Source organism: Pleurodeles waltl, chromosome 5 (genome assembly GCF_031143425.1).
Source record: "Pleurodeles waltl isolate 20211129_DDA chromosome 5, aPleWal1.hap1.20221129, whole genome shotgun sequence".
Lineage (NCBI taxonomy): Eukaryota > Metazoa > Chordata > Amphibia > Caudata > Salamandridae > Pleurodeles > Pleurodeles waltl.
The window spans coordinates 1,589,565,284-1,589,589,214 of record NC_090444.1 but is presented as its reverse complement, the minus strand read 5'-3'; the positions used below and the strand labels follow the sequence as shown (position 1 = coordinate 1,589,589,214).

The window sequence follows — 23,931 nt, the reverse complement described above, 5'->3', positions numbered from 1 at the left end:
CAAACGGGAGCAGGGTGATCCGAAACTGTTAGTGGCCTACAGTGAACGCCAAATCACGTCTGTGGGCAGGCAGGACAGGGATGGGATATGAAAATAAGCTTTCTGCAAGTCCACTGCTACCATCCAGTCTCCAGGGTCTAGGGCAGACAAGACCTGAGCCAACATAAGCATCTTGAAATTCTCCTTTTTGAGAAAGAGATTGAGGGCCCGCAGGTCTATGATAGGGAAAAGACCTTTGTCCTTTTTTGGGGACCAGAAAGTAACAGGAATAGCAACCACAGCCTACTTCTGGCACTGGAACCCTCTCTATGGCTCACTTGGCCAAAAGAGCTACAACTTCCTTGTGAGAAGACACAAATGATCCTCAGTCATTCGGTCGTAAGATGGTGGCATGGATGTAGGGGAGTGCTCAAAGGGGAGGGAGTAGCTCCTTTGGACTATCTGCAAATCCCATCTGTCTGAAGTAATTGGTTGCCAGTGGGGCCAGTGACGGCAAATCCTGCTGCCAACTGGCCCTTGGGGGGCTGAGGTGGAAGAGGGCAGACTAGAGGGGTTTAGAGGCTGCTGGGGGGGTGGTCACAGGGAGGATAGGGGGGACCGCTGGCCACCTGACCCATAAGGTCAGTGAGTCCTGTGTCCTCAGCCATGCAGTGGTTATGCGGCATTCGTGGCAGGACAGAAATTGGCACGATTGGTAATCCCTTACGTATCCACGAAAGGGGTTAAAGGCAGACTGAGTGGGGATGGGGGAGGGGGACAAGGGGCCGATGCGGGCCCCAAAGACCTGGCTGTAGCTTAAGCATCCTCTGAGCACAGAGTCTGCCATGTCTCCACAGAGACGGTCGCCATCGAAGGGCATGTCAATCAGAGAAGATTGTACATCCCCTGCAAAGCCAGACGTCCTCAACCAAGCGTGTCACCTCCAGACCACTGTTGTAGAAATCACTCTTCCTAGCGTGTATGTCATGTCCAGTCCACAATGGATCGTGAACTTTGATGCATCTCTCCCATCAGCAACAGCCTGAGAGAGTAGAGCCCGGGCCTTCTTTGCCAGTGTGTGGGAATAACGGCCCAAAAGGCATGAGGTGTTCACAGACTGCAGTGCACGGCTGGCAGAAGAAAACACTTCTTCTCAAATTAGTCCAACCTTTTGGATTACCTAGCCAGGGAAGCAGTTGGGCATGCAGCCTGGGGGGGGAGGGGGTCATCAGTGAGGGCATCAATGAATGGAAGCAGGGAGACAGCATGTCAGTATCTGGAGATGTGTCCAGCCTGCTGGCTTCACCCCCAGTTTGCAACTAGTCCATTTCACCTTCATATGGCTAGTATTCTAAAGGGTCGAGCGCCCCCTCCCATTATTCCCTGAGACCTAGCCCCCTGAAATTGGGCTCTAGATCCGAACAAGGAGGCAAAGCTCCTGCTGGCTCCGTGTTGGATTCGGGGATGACAAGGGCGATGGCACTGCCAGTAGGCACCAGGAGCATTAGCATCAGGGCTGGTGCGGAGGAGGGTTGAAATGGTACAACTAAGAGTGGACAAGAACCAGGAAAGGAACCAAGCTGCCAGCGCCAAAACTGATGGTGCCCCCTCTGATCCCCGCAGGACCAAACATGCTCCAGCAGGGTTGGACTGCCCAAAAATGAGGCGCAAGGCCTCATAAAACTTTGATTTGGGCAAGGGTTGCTCGGGCTCCCAGAATTTCGGGTAGGCACAGAGTCGGCCCAGGCACAAGTTCCAAAGAACAAGGCCCATACTGACTATTTTCCATCATCGTGGATGAGAAGTCAAACAGCGCTTTGACTTTTTGCTCTTCTTGTGCCTAGACTTACCTGATCGCTCTGAGGATTTTGAGTGGGATGACGAGGGCTTCGGACTCTGTGATCAGTCCCAGGACCTTCCTCTGGACCTGCACAAAGTTGTGGACCGGGCTTCTATCAGCTTTATCACTCCCTCAAAGCCTTTAGACGCATGGCCCGGCACTCCGAGCACAACCTGGGGTCATAGTCGCGCTCCAGACATCACAAACACGTGAAGTGCAGATCCCTCATGGATATTGCCCCATGACAGGAACCACAGGGCTTGAAACCTGTCTTCCCAGAAGACATCCCTGAACACTAGGAGAATTTCTCGAAAAAGAATTCAACAAAAGTTGAAAAAAGGCCAGTCAAAAATTGACAGAGAGGTAGCTCTCTTCGAATCAGCACTGGCTGGCACCTGTAGGAAGCTGGCTCTTTATATGATATATCAAAATTAGATATATTGTGCAAAGGGTCCAGGGTTTCCTTTAGTAGTGGACAGGAGTTTGCTCTATCAATCCCAATGTGCTCTTTTTAGAGGGTAGTGTGGTCAAGCAGCCTTAGGCTTATCAGAGAGCTGTTTTGAGACACTTGCAGATACACGCAGTTAATAAATGAGACTAACGACTCAAGAAGATCCACAACAATTTATAAAAATAACCAGCATCTTTATATATATTTTTTGCAACCAGAATCAATTCATTCAGGGAAGTATGTTTTACAAGAAAACTCTTTAAAGTTTTGAAAAGTCAACACAAATTTCTGGAAGTTGCAATGTTTTCCTAAGGAGGAAAAACAAAGATGGTAAACAGGTACAGTACAGCAACCTACTCAACCAATCTCCTGGACTTAAGGCAAGTATTGGGCAAGGGTCAGGCCACACCAACAGGTCACACCAGGCAGCACTGGGGCAGCCAAGTGCAGAGGTGTAGTACAGCATCTAGTCCACAATGTTAGTCAAAGGGGATCAGTCCAGCTGAAAAGATGCTGTACGTGAGGACTGTGGATCCATTTGGGGGAACCAACAACAACAATCTGGGGATGTTCAGGGATGTGGGGACACCTCGGGTCCTCTGTGACGGTGTGGAGGTGTCAGGTTTTCTTCATTGGAGCAATCACAGTTGAAGGAGCCTGCATACAGAGGCTGCAGGCGATGTCGGAGGGTACACAGTGGGCAAGTCCAAGGTGGGCTTCGTCTCTGGAGGGCTGGGGAGCTATGCTGGCATCGTTGGTCTACTTCAAATCAGGCTGCGTGGCACAGGTATTGGGTTTAGGCTGTCCTGAGTCCTTGCAGTTTGTCTTAGGATGCCTGCAAGATGCAGGGAAGGAGCTTCACTGCTCCTTGGAAGTTCCTGGGTCTTTGTTGAAGGCAGGCAATCCTTCAAGGCTTTGGAGGCACAAAAGCTGCAGGACAGGACAACTTTGACATAATACAGCAGGAGCAGCAGACAGATCACAGGGCCATGTCAAGGTCAGGTGCTTATTCCTTTGCTTTTGCAGCTCCTCATTGCCCTTCTTAGATCAGCAGGAATCAGATTTCCTGGTGCTAGGGGCTCCCCTAGATACAGCATTTAAGGGTGTTTCTGGGAGTGTAGGGTAGTAACCAATGGTCTACTTACCCATGTGGTCACTACACCCCCTATATGGCATTTCCTGTGGGATGTGGGCTTAACCCTGGTTCAGAGTTCCTAAATCTGCCAACACCAAGGTGGCAGATTTCTAAAAGCGGTGTCCACATCAGTCAGTGCACCTTAGGGTTGGGACTGACCTGAGTGGTGGACACACCTCCCTGAATACTACATTTCCAGCATATCTAGGTGCCAAATGGGCCCTAGGGTGGGGGGGGGGGGATCTCTCCTGTGAGTGAAGCCAGATCTGCATACCAAGGGTGACCGGCTTCTCCGAAGCCCCCTACCCTGGAATGCAGATTCACAGGTGATCCTGTTGGGTGGGGTGTGGAAGCACCTCTCCCAGAGCAGGCTTTGTCTCTGACCACCTGAGAGCAGAGTCTCTCACCCTAGGGGGCCCGAATCGTGTCTGGTGGTGGCAGGCTGGCTAAAGCATGTCAGTCCCCACATGGGTAGTTGGTAGGTTTTCAGGGGGCCCTATGGATGCATGTATTAATAAATCCATCAGGGGACTCAGTGAGAGTTTGTAAATACAAGATGTTTGATACCATACATCCCTATTTTCAGTGAAGCCAGCATGTAGCTGAGGAACTAGTAGTGACCAGTGTCCAGCACGTGTACTAAAAAAAATGGCTTCCCTGTTCACTCACTATGTCTAAGAATAGACAAAGACATAGCAAGTGCATATCTGCTCTTGCAGGTATGTCCTCACATGTAATATAATGCACCCTGCCTTAGGGCTGTAAGGCCTGCTGAGGGGTGACCTACATATATTGCATGCAGTGTTGGGGAACATGGCACACTGGCCGTGTGCCATGTCGGGTTTTGCACTTTAAACTGCACCAAGACACGGAGCCTGCAATGACAGTCTGCATGTTCTAGGTGAAGGGTCCCCGAGGGTGGCACAATACATACTGCAGCCCTTGGGAACCTCTTTGGTACCCATACTCTAGGTACCAGAGGTACCATTTACTAGGGACAAACAGGGGGAGTAAAGGTAGTGACAATTGGGAAACAATTGTACAGTTGTAGAGAAAAAGATTTGGCACTGGGGACCTGGTTAGCAGGAACACAGTGCACCTTTAGTAAAAAATGCATCAAATACCAGACAAAAGGTAGGGGTGACCCTGTCAAAAAGGGGCACTTTTCTACACAGCGAAAAGGACGTCGTCGGCGTGTCTGGGTGGTGCCTATATAGGAACCACAAAATCATTTCCAGCACGGTAAACGACTGATGTGGAGCCGATTGATGCCACCTGTTGGCTTGCAGGGGTACTGCTCACGAAAATCTTCAAGGTTCAGTCTAATGCCTGGGAAAATTCAAGGTAAGGCGTCTGCAGCTAGAAGTCCATCAGGCTGGCTAATACCCGATTGGCATACTTAACATACCTATAAGTCCTTAGTATATGGTACAGGAGGTATCCAGGGCTAGTAATTGCAATGTCACTAATGGACTGCTGTTAACGTCACTAGTGGACTGCAGTACGTAATTGCTAACTTGACATGGCAAAATAAACCCTTTTGCCAAGTCCAAAACCTCCCTTTTTAATATTCATAAGTAAACTGTTGGTGGGTGAAGGTGTGACCTGCACCAGCAAGATGGCTACTGGGCGGTAATGCCTCATAGGTACTATTGCCCCATTAGGCAATTAATCCTCCCAGCCACAAAGATGACCTAAAAGTAGCACCCCAGACACAGATCACAGCTCCTGGAAAGAAGACAGAAGGACTGCTCTGCTGCTACCTGGACCCAGTAACAAAAGGCTGCAACAAAGACTGGACTGCACTTGCTGTACCCAAAGGACCCATAAAGCAGACTGTCTGCTGTGCCTACTCATGGAAAAGACCTCCACATGTGCCAGGACTGAGGGAGTGACCCTCCCACCCCCCCAGAGCTAGTTGGCTAGCCTTCTGTTAGGCATCAGGATCACCAAAAGCTATGGAAACATGCACCCTTTGAGAGTCAGCTGCTGGATATGCAAGTGCCTGCTGGAAGACAAAGTCTTGGCCTTCTCCGAGTCTGTGAGAACTGTAGCCAAGTCAAAGTGGAACCTGGTCCCCAGAAACAAAATATTTGCTTACCTGTAAGCAACCGCTGAGTCTGCTGTAGCCAGGAGACCAATTGAACAGTGGCAACTGGACCTGCACTGAACTCACACTGCTGCATTGTGGGAGATGGAGTCTGAGGCCGGAGACGACCCCGAATGCTTGCGGTTACCACAGTAGCCCCAGGAATACTCAGCGCTTCTCTTCAGCTTTCTCAGTAGCCTGTATCCCCAGTTTCAGGACCACTTCTTTGCAAGACTGTGGTAAAGGAGGCAAGTGCACTGAGGACCCCGGCATTGCTGGACCAGACAGCTAGCTCTCTCCATGGACCTAATTGGTCCCTGTGACTAGCTCCCAACCCGTTGAGGCCCATCCAAAAAAAGACTGGTAGTCATTCTGGCCTATTGGCTCAGAACTCACTAAGCCAATTAGATACATTTATTATATTTAAGATGATTTATATTTAAATAACTTACTTAACTTTGAAAAATCATATCCGTGGTTTCTCCAAACACTTTTGTAGTTGTGGTGTCAATCTTTTAAATATAAACATACATTCTCTTTTGAAAAATTAGAGTCAGGGTTTTATTGATTGGCATTTCTTACTTATTTACTGTTTTGGTACTTCTAAATGCTTCACACTTGTTCCTTTGATTAGGACTTTTTGCTCTGTGTCACATCTCCCCAAAACTGAGCTAAAGGTCTTATTAAAGCACTTTAACTGGAAATGGTTGCTTGTGACATTATTACATGGTGGGGTCTCGCAATCACATAATAATTCACTTTCCTACAATATCTATCAGATTACAATTAACCTGGCAGTACCAAAACTCATGTTACTGATGCCAGACCCCTATGAATTCTTTCACCACACCAAGGAATGTCCCACAGTTAGGACATATTAGGTAGCCAGGACTAACCACCATCAAAAACATGATTACAAATGTTTAACTGAAATGTGTGAATGAACCCAGTTCAAAAGAGAAAACTATGCAGCTGACAAAATTTGTAGATTAATTATACTGTTGGTGAGGTTGACACTGCAGTGTCAAGTAACAACATCAAAAGCCCTTTAAAAAAAAAAGAGAACCTGGTTGAAGGACATGGCAAGCTTGATTTCAGCTGAAAAAAACAGGCAGCGATTTGCATGACACTATCACTTAATGGGGAAATGTTCTTTGACAAGTTCCGATACCCACATATCATTTGCCAGTGGGATTGTGTTAAACACACAATCACTAAAACCTGACCTACATCAGTTCAGCCGTGACTCTTACATAAGGGCGGAAGAGCCGTGCCCCACTGCTAAAAAACACGCTGCAAAGGTAAAACATAAAATAAATGTATTACTATTTTATTTTTCCACTGCTCTTGAGCCAAGTGTCAGGGCAGGGGCAACCACTATGCTCCAGTTTAAAGTCCCATATCACTTTGGCCGGCTGTCTTGCGACGGCCGGCGCACTTTAAACCTCTACAACCTAAGCTGCCTCAGATAGCTGGGTGAAGGGCAGGCACAGGCTCCTTATGCCTGAGGGAGCACTGAGCCCGTCCGCTCCAACCAATCCTGGTACTTCTCTCATACAGCTTAATATCAGCAGCATGAGACATGTGTCTACAGTGGTTAAGGGTGTTAGCACTGAAACCACATGCTCCCTGACTGAAGAACGCTAAGGAGGACTGGAGGAAACGAGTCAGTAGGTAAGTACATATTTTATTTTTAATTTTATGACCTGCTGACAGACACTGAGAAACTCGCTGCCTTCAGTCTCAACCCTAGAGCTCACAGTCGTGGTCCGTTATAAACACCGTTCGTAGCGAGCCTTTAATGAGACCATTGGTGTTGAACCTAAAGGCATTCTCATAGTTTCACAGCTGCTGACAGTGGGTCCAAATGATTTATTGTTTGCACCGAGATAAATTTACACTATCAAAATGTAGATCACAGGTATTTTAAGTAGGATTGTCATAAAGCTAGAGTCCAGGGCACACCAATGTCAAATGTCTCTTGGAATAGATGGTGTGGTTTTGTTGTAGTTATTTACATTTATGAAAACTCAAAAAAATTGAGGTGCACATTCGTTTTGCCACCTAGGAAATGAAGAGCATGTCTTTGATAATAGTAAAAGCATGCAGCGTTTAGAGTACCATGAAAAGCAAACCTGCTGTAGCAAACACTACTGAAAACGAGTACTGTCAATGCCAATAGTTTTACACAGTGAGAGCGATTTGTAATCTCGAGTAACATACAGAAGAAATAGTACATTGGTAATGACAGAGCATACATATTTCTCATGGCCACACTGAAGGCTCCTATTGGGGGAATAGAAATGTCTACACCTAGATGATGACAATTAATCACTCATACAGTGAAATGAGAGTACAGCTGTGATACGGCGCACTTGGGGACAGGGGGTAGAGGGAGGTAATCCCTGGGAGGGAAAACGTTTTGCTTAATACTTGAAGTTTAACTTTCACCTACAACTGAACTAACTGTACATCTGGATTAAAGTTACGATGCAACTCCCTTTCCTGCTTGGATCAGAATCATTTTTAGCTTGATGAAAGAACACTTCATAGCTTGTACAACTTATTACAGCCGTCCATATAAGACACGCATAACTCATTTTTGTTATGCACGAACCACAAAAACAATTTAAACGGGATTACCTTTATGTATTTTGGGATTCGACTGGACTTCCAAGATCACCGTTGATACTGCGTCTGCATACATATCATTTGAAGGATTGGCGATCCACTGAATACACAATAAAAAGTGTTAGTATGTACAGGTATGGATCCACTTTTTTCTAATTTAAGCATGAATTGGGGGTAATCAATTTGCACTGAATGAGCAACTTACAACAAGAAATAGTAGTTTAGTGTAACAGCAGTTTACCCAATTTCACTGGCTGCTTCCATCTCTTGGCTAGTATTTCTTGTGCCTTTTAACTATGAGGTGTCAAAAGGTTTGGTCAGGGGTTCTATTTACTTCTACACTACCATATTTCTCACTGTCATGTCATCATACCAGTCTTTCTACAGTGAAATCGTGCAAGACAGGATGGAAGGGGTGATGAAGATGCGACAGGAAGGAGAGGGTATCGGCAGACTCTGTCCCATGAAGACTTCACCTGGTGTAAAAATCACTTGTATGGTGCACTGCAGAAAAAGTCCCACAAAACAGTTATTTTCTGCTTAACGTGCAAGTACAAAATGAAGGAACTAAAGGACCAGGGCTGCAGAGGCACAAGCATGAGAGTAGATGGTGGGTGGACAAAATAGTAGGGAGGTGAAGGCAGAAGGGAGTCAGTGATGGCATGAAGCAGTGGGGTATAGCAATAGTGCCTTGCATGTGCAAATTTAAAATATTTATAAAGCAAGGAGTTTGTTACAAATAAACTCCATTCAAAAAGGGCATTACAATTTACTTATAATTACAAGGATTTTACAGCATTGATAACAGAGTAATATATTCTACAGTGGGGCGGGAGAGGCACAAGGGACTGGGGATTAGGAAACACAAGTTGAGCACACAGGTTGAGTAGGAAGGCAGAGTAATCCAATGTTGGGCTGCTGCATTGTAATGTTTCAGGTGAAGGAGGAAGGTCTTTGGCTCTTTCCTGAAGTACAGAAAGAATGGATCTTGGCAATGGTGTGCAAAACCCACAGACCATAGAAAGGCAACTCCTGCTTCCAGTCTTCTCATTTAATTTATTAATTCCCAATATGGTAATGCTGCTACTGTGCATCTTGTGTAGACCCACAAAGGTCTTGCTCTTAGTTGCTAGGGACAATCAGTTGCTGAAGGCGATTACTTGGTAGAGGACACTTTAGGCTTTGAAAGTGATGCATGTGGGGAGCTGTCAGGGGCTGGAGGCAGAGAAGGGATGTTAAGCATCCTCCTTGATTGCCAGAAAAGATCATTCTTGTAGCCACGGGGCCACCCTGCGCAGAATAATATATGTGAAAACTTAAGTGCCTCACTACGAGGGTCCCAGTTAAGAGCAAAAAACAACATTAAGTGCAAAAAACACTCCTTTGACTATTTGGTAGTTGCCGATTGAAGGCAAAGATAACAGCGAATTAATCAGTAAAGGCACAAAACTCTTCGGGACATGTGGAAGGGAAATCAAGCTACCATAACTGGTAGAAGCTCTAATGGAGATCTATGATAAAGACATGCAACATATGGCATTAATTGAAATGAATACAAAAAAAACTGAATAAATCTTGCAGGAACAAGGCAACTTCAAAAAAAAAAACAAAAAAAAACAGAGGACTGGTCTGAGTTATCAAAAATGGATCAAAGAATTGTGGTCAAAATATAAATGGTAAAAGAATGGACAGAAGTCTACTAGCTGTCAGCCCAAGTTTATCTTCAGGCAAAAAGAAAATAGAACATGATCTTAATTCACCAGCATACTCCTTCACCTTGACTTAGAGATGACAAAGGTTCAGAAAAAAACTTGTCTTTGTTTCTGTACCTAATCTAGGTAACCAGCAGCTGTTGGAACCAAAGGATCAATACGAGGAGGAGAAAGTCTTGGATTAAATTACTTCACACAAAAGAAAGGTGAAACTTTAAGAGCATTGTATGTTGTATTATTTTAAGACAATTCTGCATGATGCACATAAGAAACTCATTTTCACTTATTTGCGTTACAGTAGCATAGTCTTCACAAAGCTTTCCAACGATGTGATGTTGAGTAACTCTACCAGGGATGATATTATGAAGTAATCAATTAAGATGAAAAATATCAGTCAGAAAACATTGGCCCACTTCTTCAGTCATTAGTAATTTAAACAGAGTCGGGGAAGAGGTGGAAAGTGGGCAAACATAAAAAAACTGTATCATTATTACAAGGTAACCTTCTGAGGGTGGAAGATTACGTATAAAAAAAAAAAAAACCTGTAGAAATCATATGCCAATTTTCAAGAGCCACTGGTAAATGCTGCAAGGATTTATGCTGGGTGGACACTGGGCAAACAAGAACACATTCTTGGGCTTCAGACTAAATAGTTGGCCACCAAAAAGGTTGCAAAAACTAAATACAAAAAGTAATCTATGACTGAATATAGCGGCGTTATCACAAATCTTAATAACATCCTACTGCAATTCCTAAGTAGGAACAAAAATAGCGTACGGACTGAAATATAGTCAATCTCGTCAAACTAAAGGTGTATTTAGATGAAGGTCCTCCAACGCCTTCAGATCAATCTGTTCTAGTGCTATCTTAATCTTCTAGAGAGAAGGCTGAACTACTCCAAAAACATGCTAAAGTGGATTTACAGACTGTTCGTAAGAGGGTTATAACTCAGTAAAAAATAATGGAAAACAGAATTTTTTTTACTACCTTCAAGATTGCTTGCTATCAATGATAATAACCACAATGCAAGAGACATATTCACCAAGGTCACAAACAAACATAATAAACCCCCTCCTCCCCAGTCCCCCCCAGACACACAAAAAATTAACGTACCTCCAGAACAATCATGCCAGGCTCGTATACCAAAGTTACAGCCTTGAAAATCCTTAATGTTGTTCTTTCCTGACTGTCAATTTCCTCTACCTCACCTATTGAGAAAAACAGAAAAGGAAATAAGATTTATTCCAATTAAAATATATAAGGGAAAAGTATAAATACAGATTTGACTAAACATAATATCACTATTACTACACATTAGTGAAATATTAGAAAAAAAAACGTAAGGGAAAAACAAAAAAAAACAGAAATATCAACCTTCATGCTAGAGCATAATTTGCCATTTAGAATTTTAATGAATGCTTCAAAACCTTAACCTGAATGACTACTCTAATTGGCTAGTCATTTAAAGAAGGAAAAGTAATCAAAGAGAGGATATACAGTTACTGTAAAATTCCTAAATATCTCCCTAATACAGGTGTAGTAAAGTAGTGATCAGCAGCTCTAGAAATGGCAACCATCATGGTTTAGTTCAAGAAGAGCCCCCCTCATATGTTACGCAAAATGTCCTAGAACCTACTAAGAGGACAAACAGCACATTGAATTTCCTGGATTTGTCAATATCACTGAACATCCTTGACTGATCACCTCCACTCATTACCAGAGGATGGAGGATAACATGAAAATTTGAGTCAAAATGGTGCAGCGTATTTTGTGTTGAAGTAAAAGGGTATTTTCTCCCTTATGTGCCAAACTGTGAAGCAAGCTGGACAATGCTCTTTAGCCAGGATCACATTCAAAGTCTTGGGCAACACGTATAAGCAATTCTAGCACAAATGCCTCAATTATATTCCAAAGCTGGCTCCTCATCACTACCAAGCTAGAAACCACAATCAAACCAACATTCAGATCAGACAGAAATATGTCACTACCAAGTTTCCAAAAGCTGAACTAATCTCATGTTTGCTCTTGCCCAGAAACATCAATATCACTAGGAACATCAGTCAGCACAGCAAAATGCTCCTGAATGGTCACAAGGTGACATGGCAGAAGCTATAGCTAAAAGCTCAACTACATTTTGGATTTTACTAATCAATCCTCTATGCAAATGTTTGGGCTTTGCAATTGGTGTCACAGTATCAAAGAAGTCAGCGGTTTTAAGCAAACTGCTTTTCTGAACACAGGTCTACTCAACTATGGTAAGAGTTACATGTAGCAGTCGTTTTAAGCTGTAGGTATTCAAGACTGAAATGCAGTTCCTCATCTTCCTAGCTAGTGGTTTGGGACCAGAAAATTATTTGGTTCACTTGACTAATACGTTGGGGATATCAAAATGACTCCTCTTGATTTTGTCACAAAGCCCACAAATGCCAGAAATGCCAGAAACTGTAAATGTCTTCTTCAAACTTCAATTCTCTTGTCATCATATGATGTGTGGGGATATACATATGTTTGCCAATATGAAGTGTATTAGCTGAGCACTGAATAGAATAGATTCAAGCTGTCAAAATATTTTTTTAGAGGTAAGCAATCCTTCTCTTTTCTGGTATTAACTTATTTTAAATTCATTGGACAAAAAGAAAAAAGGGAGCACACTGCCTCACACTCCAGCAAAAAGTTAGCCCCAATGCATCATGGTAAATGCAGTCACTTTGTTTTGTGTTGAAAAAGTAATCAAAAGTCTTTCACCTAAGTAGGTGCAGCAAGTGCTGTGTATCTCTGGACACGTGTTTCTAGGTTTAGCCCGTCATCAGCAGAGAGCAGCCAAAGTCTGTGGGGTTGCTTGAAATGCCGCCAAAAGTCTTCTCAGGTTTATGTACCACTCACTGGCGCACAGGTGCCTCACCAGAGCTCGTCAGCTCGTTAGCTCAAGGGAGCAGTCATTGGACAAAAAGAAAAAAGGGAGCACACTGCCTCACCCTCCAGCAAAAAGTTAGCCCCAATGCATCAGGTAAATGCAGTCACTTTGTTTTGTGTTGAAAAAGTAATCAAAAGTCTTTCACCTAAGTAGGTGCAGCAAGTGCTGTGTATCTCTGGACACGTGTTTCTAGGTTTAGCCCGTCATCAGCAGAGAGCAGCCAAAGTCTGTGGGGTTGCTTGAAGTGTATTAGCTGAGCACTGAATAGAATAGATTCAAGCTGTCAAAATATTTTTAGAGGTAAGCAATCCTTCTCTTTTCTGGTATTAACTTATTTTAAATTCACTTGCTATGCACAGATTACCCACTTTGTGGTTGTATACGTACAGTGCTGGAAACAAACAGCGTCATTAAAATGGTCTTCATAAGCAGATGTAACAAGGTAAATTCAGTTAAAACTAGGTCATCTTTATCTTGATTGTCCAATGCCAAAACACCTGAGCATATTAGGAGCTGGATCAATTTGCCACCATTCCTTGCTTGACAGATCTAAAATGTGTTACATAGTAGAGTACCCCCTCCTGCCCCCCCAAGAGCAGGTAGTGCACAGAGTATTCCCTCCATCTATTTTTGCACCCCTCTAAGGCACTGCTTTTTGAGCATGACTTCAGCCTCCGGTAGGAGATGGATAAGAAATGACTTCATGCAGGTTTGGCAGTTTGATAATGCGCTTTACGCAATACACATGACACTGTTTGCAGCACCCACTCTTCTGATGTTATTTTGTGCCACTCTGGGGATAACCTCAGCTTTCCCTTAAAAGGAGGACAAGGCCAGATGAATGTAGACTGGCTCACAGTTTAGTGTGGCATGAACCCGTTGACCACTGCTTAGTCCATGCCTCCTGCCTCAAAAGGAATGCCATTAAAAAATGCATGTGTTGCTGGTAGGAGGTTGATGACTGCTGAAAGAAAGAAAGCATGACAATGGGACACTTCTGAACCTGCAGTCGGCTGCAACTCTCCCAAAGCATTGAACATTGAAATGTCCTTTTTTATGTACTCAATAGTGTGGTCCAACACATGGCCAAAGTTTGCTATCAAATGGCATATTAATGATGTGACTTGGCCCATTGAGCGGAATTAGCCAGAAGCAGCCCTGCTGAATTAAACCAAACATCATGTACATTCTGGCAACATCCCACGCATGTAGTAAATCTTTCAGGCAGGTTTTGGGGGAAAAAAGCGTCTCTTTAGTTTATGCTACGTGAGTTTTCACTATGCCAAAATGACTTGAACAGGTATGAACAGTTTCTTTAGAATACATGAAAAAAGGGAGGAGGAGTTTACAAATTGACTCACCTGTCAATTTCTGAAGATGGTAATGGAGCAGGTTAAATGGACCAGTGTATGGAATGGCCTGTGTCTCAGTGACTGTACTCATAGCTAAATCTGTGTAATCTGAAATGGAAAATAAGAAAAGTTAAATAAATGCTCTTCCAGTCAAACTCTATGGTGTAAACTACCCAAAACATTTGAAAATAATACCTTTATACTCTACAAAAGAATGTGCCTTATGAATGTAACAAACACACCAAAATTAGCAGGAGCTTAGTATACATATTGTATGTGGCTGTGGGAAACTAAACTTCAACTAAATGGAAAACAAGACTGGATTATGAATTCGGGGTCAATTGACAAAAATGCAATAGGCCTTAGAACCTTAAATAGAAATCTCCCCCCTACGTATACAAAATAGCTTGTCAATCATAGATGGAGAGTGTGTGGGTTGTGATATCAAGATAATAAGCATATGTTTGTTTTAGGTGTGCACTTTATTACTTCCCTTAGACAAAGATTATAGAAAACAGTAAAATACATGAAAATGTACTCAGTTGTCACTTACTAGAGAGGTCACATGAAGCAAGTAAGTGATAATTGAAGTTCCTCTTTACAAGTATGCCAGAAACCCGCTGACCTTGATCTGGTTTTTTGTCTGCTAAGACACCCATCACCTGTTTGTGGAAAAGAAAATAAGAAATCATGCCATAGAAATATTTAATATACCATACTGTAATTAATGCTCTTAAAGAGGCACAATGAATCGGACAATGTATTTATCGGAGGAGAACGGGGTGGTGATGCTTCCCCACTTCTACTCATGCAAGCTAGAAACTTTCTCCCCAGTCCTCTCACTACTGGCCTCCATCTGGATCCCTTTAACGGGAAAAATAGCGGCAGTAGAGACGCCCCAACAGAAGACAAAGTGTACCAAAACAACTTTGGCTCCCTCATATCAAGTGACAAAACACAAATGATTGTGCGACAAGATCGCCCAAATCCATCAGGGAAGTTCAGAACTGCTTAGGAACTCATAACACACCTACCAGACACCAACCGAGGGGATGAGGCGGCCAAGCAAACTTTAGGAGCGGATGCAGGAATTTCGAGTTATCCCAAAATGGCTCTGGGCACATGTAGAAATTATCAGTTTATCTTGTTTCTTTTATTGTTTTACATGATTTTATAAGGTTCAGGATTTGACCTCCCAATAAGTAGTTTGCCTACACAGCGAAGAACCTTATAAAGACCATTGTTTTACAGTTTTCAAAGCCTTACATTCCATTAAAGTCTGCGAAACTTTAGCTCCTTCAACTGCTTATACAGGGCAGCAGATATTGCTTTGCAATATCTCTTATTAGTACAGCAAATATACAAAAGCAAAACATATTCAAAACAAAAAAATATATTTCTTTCAGCTTGATAAATAAAGAAGCATTTGCAAAACCAATAGGTCTCCTCTATTCAAGGTTTACTGACTTTATCAATTGTTTTTTTTAATGACACTGCAAGCGTTTTTTTTTTTTAGCTATGTTGTACAGCGGTGCACAGCCACGTCATAGCACTTTTTTTCAAGTTTCAACCATGCAGCACAGCAGGAGCTGCTGCAGAACAGGACTAAAAAAAATATTTGTCAAATGCACAAAGCCAAACAGATCATGTGCGCAAAATAGCTATTTGGCTTTGTCAATGTTTTACTTTTTCTAGGACAAAGTGTGAGGGTTTAGAAGGTGCAAGTAGCAAAAAAAGCGCTATGATGCAGCCAGTGATGGCCTTTTCATAGAGCTTTTTTTATGGAGGGTGAAGGCAGGACAACGGGGGAGGGGTGGGGGGGGGGTGTGAAAGCAACACGAGGGACAATGGGAGGATGCCGGGATTGGGCGAGGAAGACCACAGAGAGAGAGACAGAGAGAGAGAGATAGAGAGAGAGAGAGGGGGGGGTGGAGTAAGCAACACCACAGACAGCAAGGAAGGGCTGACGGGGACAGGAGGAGCAGCACAATACAGGAGGGATGGGAGAAGCAATATAATGTTGAATAGGGTGGGTAGGACCAGGCCACAACAACAACGCAGGAGGGGGTGGGATGAGCAACAATGCAGGGGTAAACAAGGGTAACTGGCCAAGTAACGATAATAGAAGGTAACAAATGGAAAAAAAGAAAGAAGAAAGTACCTCCAAAACGCCAATTGTACGAGCATTGGAAGGACAAGTTGAGCAAGGAAGCAGTATCTGTGCCAGGCTCCAGGGAAGTAGAGCTGGCACATGCTGGCCAAAGGGAAGCAAATTAAGAGTGAAGATGAAGCCAATGCATGGTAAGCAAAGGGCAGGCACTGAGCCCCAAAGCTGACATAATGTCTTGCAAGCGACAGTCCACGTGCGGTCTCAGCTGAGACCTAAAAAGGGGGTATTTAGAATAAAAAACAAATACAATCATTCAGTTGTTACCTTAGCTAGCTTTTCTCCTCTGAAGTACAATGTCACAGCTTCTGTATTGCGGGGATTGTGAACTTCAATGTGAACCTCCTCATTATCCTCGTATTCTCGGATTAGAGCAGCCTTCAATCGAGCCATTTCATTCTGTTCACCATGCACCAATATCTACGAGAGACGAAAATCGCAAATCAGATGCAAAAAGTGCTATGCGCGCAACTAATCCTAACAAGTGCAAGCACATCCCGACCAAAAGAAAATGGGAGTAGCTGCAGAGCTCGGTATGAAAAAATCCTCCAGGTGAAACACCAGTGAAAGAATAAAATAATGACAAGGAGTGGCAAAGACGAACGGTGGCACCTTTTTGAATTATTGGCTTTGCCAATGCTTTCTGAAAAAAGCTTGATAGCGTGAATGTGCGCATTCTGAAGTGACTGCCATGACACTGCTGGTGGCAGCGTCATTCTGTGTGCATGTGTGATGAAATGTGCATACAGAATGACCCGGGGTTATGACATTTTTTACCTGATAAAAATAAATGTTTACCTCTTCAAAAGTGTTTTTTTTTTTTTTAAAAGGAGCAGTCTAGAAGCAAGTGGCAGTTACCAAGCCCCCCAAAAACTGGAAAGGGGGTAGTATGAAGAGATTGATGAGCAATAGAGAAGTCAAGGTGAAGGGGTAAGAGAAACGGGAAGCGGACGGGGGAGCGAGGAAGAACTTGAGTTGAGTACAGGGGTGGGAATCACTGAAACAGTACCCAGGAGGAAGAACAAAAAAAAAAAGACAAGCTGGATTGGGGTGAAGAGGGAGCACTATGGTATGGGCTGAAATGGGCTGCAAGGTGGTAATTGAGGGGGGAGACGCAGCAGGTGAGAGAGCATGCAAGCAAACACCTGCACTCTAATGGACACATAGTAAGAAGTAGTTCCATGAATGTGAGTAGTGGAAGAAGACCAGTCATCCAATCAAAAGGATGGGGAAGAAGCTATCCTCGTTAAAGCAGTGGCCTTCATGATGTCCTGCTCTAGGGTCCCTTACTAACATCGATGAAGGCAGGAATAAAAAAGAACCCACAAAATGTACTACTGCTGCTTTGCACAGTAGTAGTCACTTTAACTGTAGTCCCATTGTACAACATTGATTTTACTCTGTTAGTGCGGTTTAACTTTGTTCATTGCTGAATTTTACTGAATGTCCTTAAAAGGGCTATTTTGATTTTTACTGTGAGTTGGGGGATTGTGAATTTTATATTTTTTTAGTTTGCAGGAGACCAGGCTGTTTCAGTGAGGAGCTGATCAGTTTTCATTATTTCTCTAGGGCTGTCTGGACTTTAGCATCAGCCTTCTTGGGTTCCCGCTCTCGTTCTTTCCTTACTCACATGGAAGTAGAAGGGTATAAAACACATCCCGCACCACATCCATGCATGAAGTGAGACAAAGGCAAGCTGGTCTGAGCCCGAATCACGCCCATTGACCAGCCATACCACTGATCAGTGTTTGGGGAGCAGGGTAATCCAAGTTTGAGAATGCTCTTTGATCTCCAACATCTTTAGAGAAAAACCTGTAACTTTGTTTCCCTGCTTCGAGAATGCCCTCGATGTGAGGAAGACTTTCTATGTCTTCTTGATTAATGCTTGTGCTCCTTTAATAAATCCCAAGCCATAAAAGACCTTATATCCGATTAAAAACTGGACATAGTTGCCTTTACAGAAACTAGGGTTTCTGACTATACATTATATGTTTTTACAAACAGTACTCCACCTGAATACTCCCTATTTTAAGTCCACCACCCAATTCCACCCTGGAATTTTGATTATTCGGAGCAATGTTCCTGGACTTTTGCTATAGCATTGTAGACCACCGTTCCCAAGTAACCAAAGCTTTAGAACCTTTAGCAGCTGTACTAGCAGATGCATGTGAAAACCACTCATGTTATATGAATTTTCAGCATTACCACGCAGTAAGAAATTTATGGAAGCAGTGGCTTTATTCATTATGCAACTTAATCTTCCTCTTCCTACCTATTCTAAGGGCTATACATTAGACAATATTTGTGCTAATTCTAGCATATGCCAAGCCTATTTTCAGATAAGTGTTCTCTGACCATTGTGGTATCCCATTTTCTTGTGAATTCTGCAAATAAATGAACCCAAGGACGAGGACTCTCCCAGACATTAAATTTGGAAAAAGGAATTCAGTCTTGTTGGAGCTTGCTGTGAATGCTATACCCAATTGCCCTTTCCCAGAGCCCTTCTCTGATTCAGTTGATCCAACAGGCAAATGTTGGCCAAGCAGTCCTCAGGACACTTTTTCAAGCGACTCCAATTCCTACAGGCTAGCCACTGCTTACTTGGAGGGGACTGCTTTACAGTCTATGCAAAGCATGTGTATCTACAACCACACATGCCATTGAACTGAATACGTTACCTACCCAGTAGATATCTGTTCGTGGCATGTAGTGCTGTAGATTCATGTGGCCCTCCGTCCTCCCCGGAAGCCTGTAGTCATTGTAGTAAGACATATTGTGTACACACACACACACCCCTTAGTTCACCCCCTGCAGACAAGCAAAGGACTCGATGCCCATGCACACTATCACCGAGAGGAGGAGTCACTTGATCTTGTGACTCAAAAATATTCTTCAAAGAAAAACAACTTGTAACCCTCTGAGCCCAACACTAGATGGCAGACTTATGCAAAGCATGTGTATCTACAGCCACACATGCCATTGAACACCTTTTTAGAAGACCCTGAAAGGACACAGGCTATGGTTAATGCTTCTGAGGTTTAGCAGTATTCCTGAACTTCTAAAAACAGACATTCCTATTGCCTTTACTGAAGAAGCCTTCCGTGGACCTATTGGATTTTTTCTAATTATCGCTTTATTTCAGAAATACCTTATTTACAAAACTGCTAATAAAAAGCAGTTTATTGCCAACTATCTGTGTTTGTGGAAGATAATTCCCCCGCCTACACCCTACCAGGTGTTTTTTGTACAGGACGAATCACTAAAATTGCAGTCTCATCAGCTCTGGATGAGTTGCATTGCTGCTTTAGACACCAATATTCCAGCCACGTTCATTCTTATGCATTTGTCAGCAGCCTTCAACAATATCCACCATTAAATGCTTTATCTTTTAGGTCTACGTGTAGACCACATTTATGCAGTGTGCCAAAAAGCTCCATTTATACCCCATCCATTTTTATTTTTAGATGGTCCCACTAGCCTATCTCATTGACCCCTATGGTCTTAGTGCCTAGCTGTATGCAGATGACCCTCAAATCATCGTTCGGCTACTTGGAGATGAGCACAATTCATATGCCCAACTTCTTGAGTGTCTCACTTAGGTGTTTTACTGGATGAGCGCCAACCAGTTAAAGCTAAATGAGAATACCGAAATCCTGGGTCCTCTCACCCTTTCCCCTTTTGGAACCAGCCTTTCTGACCCGAGGTGTTAGGACCAGAGCCTAACCCAGTCTCCACTGTTAAGAGTCTTGGTAAGTTAGATAGTGCTCTGTCTCTGCCAGATATAATTTCACGTGTATTTTTCAGCTTTATTAATTAAAGCGCATTATATATGTGTTCGCTAAATTGCGTAAGATGCAAATATTGAATGCCTTCATATCTTCCTGATTGGATTGTTGCAGCTCCATTTATCTGGAACTCCCTGTGTATCTGATCTAAAAATCGTGATTGATCCTGAACTATGAGATTAGGATTATATCTGGGTTTAAGGCAAGAGATCATGTTACTGCTTCCTTATTGTCAGCATAGTGTCTACCTGAAAAAGAGAACATCCTGTTTAAATCAATGTATTTGATGCACAAGGAAATTTATACACTGCCAGGCTCGCCTTTTTGTTCCTGAGAAGGCTATTCCAGGTCTTGGCGGCAATGTAGGAGAAGGAGCACCCCCGGTACGTTCGTGGCAGACACGAGAGACATGTGCCTGAGCAAGTGTGGATGAGCAGAGCTCCCTCATTAGTCGGTGGAAGGAGAGGTGGCTGCTGAGGTAGGTGGGCCCAGTGTTGTGGAGGGCCTTGTATGCATGAGTGAGAAGTTTGAAGAGGCAGCGTTGCTGTACAGGGAGCCAATGGTGTGTCTGGAGGTGGCGAAGGGGATGATCCTGGTTCTTCTGGGGAAGATGAGGCTTGCTGAGGTGTTCTGGATGGTCCGTCGGCAGTTGAGGTGCTGTTTCGGGGTGCTGGCCTAGAAAGCGTTGCCATACTCTAGGCGACTGGTGATGAGGGTCTGGGTGACTGTTTTCCTGGTGTGGATGGGCATCCATCAGAAGATCTTTTGGAGCATGCTGGACTATGTCCTCTCCCTTGGCAGGTCTTCCACATCCAGATTCCGTCCCTGGGTTCCACCGGCCTAGTCCACAGGTCGTGACAGCAGCTGGACAATCAGAGGTATCCACAGACTTCAGAGAGAGTCCCTTCTCCCCTCTACATCAGAGTCCCTGTTATAGGTACTCCTGTCTTCTGGGTATCCTGGGGTCGTCTCCATACATTCCCCTGTCTGCTCGTTTCCTCTGGGTCCACTGGGAAGGGTCTTGAATTCCAAAAAATCCTGCCATTACTCTCTGTGGACAACTGGGTAGGCAACTTCCTTACTCCTGGTTGCTGAAGGTCACCTACTGTATTTACCTCTGGTGTTTATAACTGCCTTCCCAGCCCCTAGCTAACTACCACACTTAGCTTGTGGCACATTCCACTTTTTTACTATATGATTCCCCCACCCCAAAGAGAGCCCTGTGTATCCTTATGCTATTTCTGCTGATTATTTTGTGTATATATTGTGTGTATATTTATTTAAAAAAAAAAAAAAAAAAAAAAAAAAAAGAGAAACCATGCAATGCCAGTTTGATTTATTTGTCTGAAGTGCACTGTGACCGTAAAATACCTATTCAGGAAGTATTTTGACCATTTTGGCTGAAGTCACAGGTGCTGAGTATTTAAACTGATTGATATACGGCGTTCTCTCCATAGTTGACAAAGGCTGGATAACAGTTGAAACGCATTCTGAGTGAGAGGCTGCTGGACTAAATAAATTTTGTGATTCTCATGCTGGAGTGCCAGTTTTCTCTACATTATGAGGAAAAAGGGTTCATGTAAAGGCGTGGGCGGAGCGCCACACCGTGCACCACCAGCGATCTGGTGCACACCGGCAACCGCAACTTGCAGTGTATATATCTCCAAAGGGAGCTATACTAATGCTAGTTTAGTAGTAGTGCTGTAATAAAGTAGCCTTTAGTTTTGCAACACTTGTGTGGTTCTTTCTTTTGACTTACAGTCTGTAGGAAAGTGCCCTTATTGCCATGGATATCCCCCACTATTTGCCTGATACCAATGCCGACTTTGATTGAGAGTGTGCTGGGACCCTGCTAACCAGGCACCAGCACCAGGGTTCTTTTCCAAAATCTGTACCTTTGTTCCACAATTGGCACATCCATGACTCACAGTTAAGTCCCTTGTAAAAGGTATCCCTGGTACCAAGGGCCCTGTGGCCAGGGAAGGTCCCCAAGGGCTGTGGCAAGTATTATGCCACCATGGGGGATCCCTCACCATGCACACTTCCTTTGAAGCTTGTGTCTGCTGGTGGGGAGAAAAAGGCAATGTTGATATGGCACTCCTCTCAGGGTGCCATGCCCACAGACCACTGCCTGTGGCATAGATAAGTCCCCCTCTACCAGCTCCAAGGAAGGGTGCACTATACCACAGGTGAGGGCAAAGCTGCATGAGCAATATGCCCTCAAAGTGTCTTAGTCCATTCTTAGACACTAAGGGCCATATGTATGAACACATTTTCCCATTGATACAGAATGGGAAAAACCCTTTGCTACATCTGGCCCTAAGTGCAGTGTAGCCAAATTGATTATATGGTCTTGAAGTTTGTCATTACAAACTCCACCGCCCTATAATGGCTTCACTGAATACTGGGAAGTTTGGTATCAAAACATCTTAGTACAATAAACCCACACTGATGCCAGTGTGGGATGTATTGGAAAATGCACCCAAGGCCATCTTAGAGATGCCCCCTGTATGGTAGCCAAACTGGTAGTGCAGGATTGACTGGCCTGGGCCAGCCTGCCACTTTCAGACAAGTTTCTGACCACATGGGGGGAAAGCCTTTGTGCTCTCAGTGGCCAGAAACACAGCCTGTCCTGGGTGGAGGTGCTTCACACCTCCCCCTACAGGAACTGTAACACCTGGCAGTGAGCCTCAAAAGGCTCAAGCCTCCTGTTACAGTGCCCCAGGGCACCCCCAGCTAGTGGAGTTGCCTGCCCCCAGACTAAGCCCCGCTTTGGACGGCAAGTTCGGTGGGAAAATTAGGGAAAGCAGGGAGGAGTGACCACCCCAGCTGGGACCACCCCTAAGGTGTCCAGAGCCGAGGTGACCCTCTCCCTGCAGAATCCTCCATCTTAGTTTGGAAGACAGTGACCAATAGAGTTAGGTGTGTGTGTCCCTTCCCCAAAGAGAGTGGACACCAGAAGGGTGTAACCACCCTCAGGGACAGTAGCCGTTGGCTACTGCCCACTGACCCCTAAAACACCCCTAAATCCAGGATTGAAGGGCTGCTCTGGACCTAGTTCGTGAGATTCTCAAAGACCTCACAAGAAGTAAGAAGAAAGAAGGACTGCTAAGCTGAAACCCCAGCAGAGAAGAAGGAAGATGCAAACTGACTTGGCCCCACCCCTTCCAGCCTGTCTCTTGCGTCAAAGAACCTGCAAAAAAAAAAAAAAAAAAAAAAAAAAGAGAGTCATCCTGCGGGACCAGCAACCTCTGCCAAGCTCCAAAGGATTGCCCTGCATCACAGGGGACCAAGAACTCCAGTGGACAGCATCCCTGTCCAAAAAGAAACTCCAGCTAAGGACTCGAGAGTCTCCCCGATGCGCAAGTCCTGACCACTCTGCACCCAACAACCACAGCCTGTGTCCACGTGGCCCAACTGGATAGAGAGGATCCCCAGGTGATTCAGAGCAAGTGGCCAACCAGGGCTGACCTCTCCAGCCCCCCATGACGACGCCTGCAGTGTGAATACAGAGGACCCCCCTGACCGTGAAAGCTCTGGATAAAGATATCCGACGCCTAAAGGTACACTGCACCTGCAGCCACGAGTCCTTGGAGAACTCGACTACCGGTGCAGCAACATTTAGCAGGCAGCCCTCCTACTTGTCCAGCCTATGTTTTTTCCGAACCGACCACTGGACCCCGCCTGCAGCATCTAAGTGAACCCCCAACTCCCCCAAGCATCCCCTCATAGGAAAGCATTGGGAGCCCAACGCTCTGTTTGCACCCTGCACCAGGCTGCCCCTGTAGGTGTGTTTGGTGCCTACTTGTGGACCACACTGTGCTCCCCTAAACGTCCCCCCCCCCCCCCCCCCCCCCCCAAGTCTGCCCTCCGAAG

General features: G+C 44.5%; 1 protein-coding gene across 2 annotated transcripts in view; it reads right to left on the bottom strand.

The window, feature by feature from the left end:
• CPSF3 (cleavage and polyadenylation specific factor 3) overlaps positions 1–23,931 on the bottom strand; it is a 166,839-nt gene that overhangs the window by 22,355 nt on the left and 120,553 nt on the right. For both annotated transcript variants that reach the window (XM_069235901.1, XM_069235902.1), the window contains 5 exons: positions 16,538–16,690; positions 14,657–14,765; positions 14,113–14,211; positions 10,951–11,045; positions 8,138–8,225 (listed from right to left, as the gene is read on the bottom strand). In XM_069235901.1, the coding sequence (XP_069092002.1) occupies positions 8,138–8,225; positions 10,951–11,045; positions 14,113–14,211; positions 14,657–14,765; positions 16,538–16,690 (544 nt within the window). The remainder of the gene's footprint in view (positions 1–8,137; positions 8,226–10,950; positions 11,046–14,112; positions 14,212–14,656; positions 14,766–16,537; positions 16,691–23,931) is intronic.